The following is a 3,968-nucleotide window of genomic DNA, read 5'->3' as shown; positions in this document are numbered from 1 at the left end:
GAAGCAGTTTGAGCCTCGCAGCCGAACTTTGAGGATCGCTGAGACGAGACGCCGTGCAAGAAAGTCGATCCAAAATCCGAAATTCGAAATCCGTGCTGTGATCTGTGCTGAATATAGTGAAGAAATCTTAAAGAATTTTCAAAAAGAAATCCCAGTGCTGTGCTGAATATATCCGCGAAAGTGTGCCACAAAAATGTCCAACCAAATGGAGTTTATTATGCAACTCTACATGATGAACTTGATGAAGCAGCAGCAGCAAATGCAGCTCCAGCTTCCGCAGCAGCAACAGCAGCAGCAGCTGGCTGGATACACTTACACACAGAACGAGGATATCTCTAGCAGCACATCCGTGCAGCAGCAACAGCAGCAGCAGCAGGAGCAACTGCAGCAGCCACAGCCAGATCTCCGCAAGACAAGAACGCACAAGCGCATTAGCTCGCAAAACACCAACTGTAGTAGTAGCCGTAGTTGTAGTCCCAATAGTAATTTGATTGCTTTTCAACCACAACAATACCCAGGCGCTACAGCGGCAACTCCTTCCACTCCCAACAGCCACCCCAGCAACCTGGTCAACCAGATGCTGCTCCAAAGCCTGCCGCCGCTGACGCAGCTCATGTTGCAGCAGCAGCAGCAGCAACATTTGCTGACCACCTCCAACCTTCTACTAACACCCACCCACACCCCCAGTTCGCTGGGCAAGCAGGATCCACTGCAGCATCCGTTGTTGCTGGGCCAGTTTGCCGGCTCCGAACAGATGGCCACAAATAACTTCCTTCAATCATCCACAGTGACCTCCACGCCCATCGAGAGAGAGAAGGCAGCCACACCAGCACCCTCCGCCGGAGCAACTGCCGGCAACCTTTCGGCGGCCCAGGTCAAGTTTGAGCAGGAGTCCGCCGACGACGATGAGGACGATGATAAGCCGCTGTCCAGCCTCACCAGCTGCAGCTCCTCGGGCCACACCAACGCCAGCTCCGAGAAGCTGCTGTTGTCGGGCGTCCATCCGCTGGAGTCAACCACCGACAGCCTAGACTCACCCAGCATGGTAAGTGATCCGGGGATCTAGAAGGATCTTAACAGTTTCTTTTATCTCGTTTTATCACCATCAATTTTAAAGATACTGTCACTTGCAGTGGCAACTACGTAGTCAAAAAGCTATATATTGCGCATTTTTGTATTAGTACATTTGATTTAAATTCTAAATTCATCCCAACAGCTTGGTTCGCCATACTTCACAAACCTTTTCCAGTTGCAAAATAGACCATTTTCCAATTTCCAATTCAGAAAGCACTATATTTGTTCCCTATTTTGCTTTGTTTTTTTTTTTTTTTGGCTATGTCCCACGCTCTGTTGCTGTAATTTGAGAAAAAACGATTCGTGATTTTTGAGATTTAAGTGTGAGAGTAGCCAGAAAGCTCGCGATTCCGGGGAAAAGAAACAGCTGTGTCGGCAACGCGTGGGTTCTCTTGGTGGCTCGATCGCTGCCCAGCTGGGCACCAGGCAGTCTGAGCTGGGGATCTCACAGATGCATCCGTGTGTTGGTATTGACTCTAAAGTTCTTCCACCCTCTTTTTCCCACTGCAGTATACGCCCGTCAAGCAGCCGGCGGACTCATCGTACGGACTCATCACACCCGTCGACAGTGATCTGACCCCCAACACACCCCTCCAACCGACCCAAACAATATCCCTGCTGACGCCGCCGTCGAGTGAGCAGAGCAAGAGCCTGGTGAGCCTCTCGGCGGCCAGCGGCCTGGATGCTCTGCTCCAGAACGAGGAGGTACTGAAGAACCTGCGGAAAGTGTCCTCCTACCTGGAGTGCGAGAACAGCCTGTGCAGGCAGGAGAACCTGCGGGAGCACTTCCATTGCCACGAGGAGCCCTGCCAGGGCAAGATCCTGAGCAAGAAGGACGACATCATCCGGCACCTGAAGTGGCACAAGAAGCGCAAGGAAAGCCTCAAGCTGGGCTTTGCCCGCTTCTCCTCCTCGGACGACTGTGCACCAGCCTACGGAGAGGGTTGCGCCTACAACTGGAAACAGACCCACTACCACTGCGTCTACGAGCACTGTCCCAAGGTGTATGTGAGCACCAGTGACGTCCAGATGCATGCCAATTTCCACCGCAAGGACTCCGAGATCGTGAACGAGGGCTTCCGGCGCTTCCGGGCGCACGAGACCTGCCGCATCGAGGATTGCCCCTTTTTCGGCAAGAAGATCTCCCACTACCACTGCTGTCGCGAGGGATGCACCCACACCTTCAAGAACAAGGCCGATATGGGTAAGTCTACTTGGAAAGCTTATTAGCTGAACTTAGTTAATATATCATATATGTATTTCTCCTTGCTTAGACAAGCACAAAACTTACCATCTGAAGGACCACCAGCTGAAGATGGACGGCTTCAAGAAGATCCTGAAGACCGAGGTATGTCCCTTCGACGCCTGCAAGTTCTCCACCGTCTGCAACCACATCCACTGCGTCCGCGAGGGCTGCGACTACATCCTGCACTCCAGCAGCCAGATGATCAGCCACAAGAGAAAGCACGATCGTCAGGACGGAGAGCAGGCGTACCAGCAGTTTAAGATCAAGCAGGACGTGGAGGAGTCCTCCCTGGATGCCATGCCCCAGCAGCAGCAGCAGCAGCAGCAGCAGCAGCCCACCAGCCTTAGTCAATCCCAGAGCAGCAGCTCTGTATGCGGCGGCAGCAACACCTCCACTCCACTCTCCTCTTTGTCCGCCGAGCACTTCCTGGCTCGGAAACGCGGCAGGCCACCCAAGAAAATCGTAAGTTTGTCTGTATATTTTGGGTAATTTTCCGCGACATTAAATAGGCATATTTTCTCAATCCACCACAGCAACTGCCAGCCGACGCTCAGCAGTCGGAAGCCAAGCGCCTGAAAGTCGAAGACGAGTCCTCTAATCCCGCCATGCTCCTGCCCCAGTCCCAGCCAGCAGCCGCTGTGCATCCGCTGACAAGTGGACTCTTTCCCGGTCTCCTGCCCGCTGCCGCCGCTCCTGGAGTGGATCCCACAGCCCCTAACTTCCAGCTCACCCACCTGATGGCCCTCTTCCAGTTGCAGAATCCCCTCTTCTACCAGAACCTCTATCCGGGAATGACCCAGAATTCCTCCATGCTCGGCAACCTGGCAGCACTTAGCGCCGCATCGGCAGCAGCGGCGGCGGCAGCGGCGGCAAATGGAGCCGGAGTCCAGCAGCCGAAGGCAGAGTTTAGCTTTAAGCCAGAGTTTAAGGAGTAGGAAGGATGCGTGTCCTTAGGGTATTTTGCCAGCTACTTAGTTTGACCGACGGACGTTGGACATTGTACATACGCGCTTTAAGCAGGTTTAGGTGGGTTTTTTTGTGGGTTCAGGCAGATCCAGGACAAGGCATCCTTCCCTCCACAAAAACCAACTCAGCCACACTTTGAGAACCTAGAAGTCCCCTATACAAAGTGTAGCTGAATTGGCTTTTGCCAAACATTTTCCCCTTTAGCTTAGATTCTCTCAGTGCCACATTAATTTTTAAAATTTTCAGCCATTTTAAATAAAAAGGAAGAACTTTCTGAATTTAAGTTTGACTAAACTGTGATGTTTTCATTAGAGTAGCCTCTTTTAATTGATAGAGCGAGTGCAGGCTATGCAGGATATGCAGGACTTAGGAGACTTGGATTGTCAATAACATAGCGTCTAAGCATTACATTGTATGTGATATACTAATAAATAATGGCTAATTGTTTTTGCTTTATAATTTAAGGGAATAATATTATAATTCTAATTATAAACTTTAGTAAAATCAGCATTCTTCTATAATAAATAAGTCAACATTACCTGAATAAATTTTATTATGCCTCAGAGCTTATTATTTAAACACAAAATGCTTGAGTTATTGGGGGTTACTGGAAAATACAATATATAAAGTAACTAACATATATGTATACCCAACCACACATAAAACACTTAAACATTTGATT

At 50.2% G+C, this 3,968-nt stretch overlaps 1 protein-coding gene across 2 annotated transcripts; it reads left to right on the top strand.

The window, feature by feature from the left end:
- Positions 1 to 3,831, top strand: cas (castor). 2 transcript variants are annotated; one of them, NM_001275371.1, is made up of 5 exons: positions 1 to 482; positions 789 to 1,045; positions 1,585 to 2,278; positions 2,349 to 2,782; positions 2,854 to 3,831. In NM_001275371.1, exons 1-5 carry the CDS (start codon positions 194 to 196, stop codon positions 3,253 to 3,255), a joined length of 2,076 nt encoding a protein of 691 aa, NP_001262300.1. In that variant the 5' UTR covers positions 1 to 193; the 3' UTR covers positions 3,256 to 3,831. The 2 variants fall into 2 exon arrangements, with proteins under 2 accessions (NP_001262300.1, NP_524677.1); NM_079938.4 differs by having other exon boundaries at positions 1 to 1,045.
- The last annotated feature ends 137 nt before the right edge of the window (positions 3,832 to 3,968 follow it).

The sequence above is a fragment of the Drosophila melanogaster genome, chromosome 3R (assembly GCF_000001215.4).
Source record: "Drosophila melanogaster chromosome 3R".
In the NCBI taxonomy this organism is placed as follows: domain Eukaryota; kingdom Metazoa; phylum Arthropoda; class Insecta; order Diptera; family Drosophilidae; genus Drosophila; species Drosophila melanogaster.
The sequence above is the reverse complement of the archived record's forward strand: the minus strand, read 5'-3'. Positions and strand labels throughout refer to the sequence as shown.

What these genes read in the sequence shown, in the direction of transcription:
- cas (NM_079938.4), top strand. Translation starts at nt 194, where the DNA reads ATGTCCAACCAAATGGAGTTTATTATGCAACTCTACATGATGAACTTG. An exon ending in CAAGAACAAGGCCGATATGG is followed by an intron (nt 2,279 to 2,348) that starts GTAAGTCTACTT and finishes CTCCTTGCTTAG; the next exon opens with ACAAGCACAAAACTTACCAT. An exon ending in GCAGGCCACCCAAGAAAATC is followed by an intron (nt 2,783 to 2,853) that starts GTAAGTTTGTCT and finishes AATCCACCACAG; the next exon opens with CAACTGCCAGCCGACGCTCA.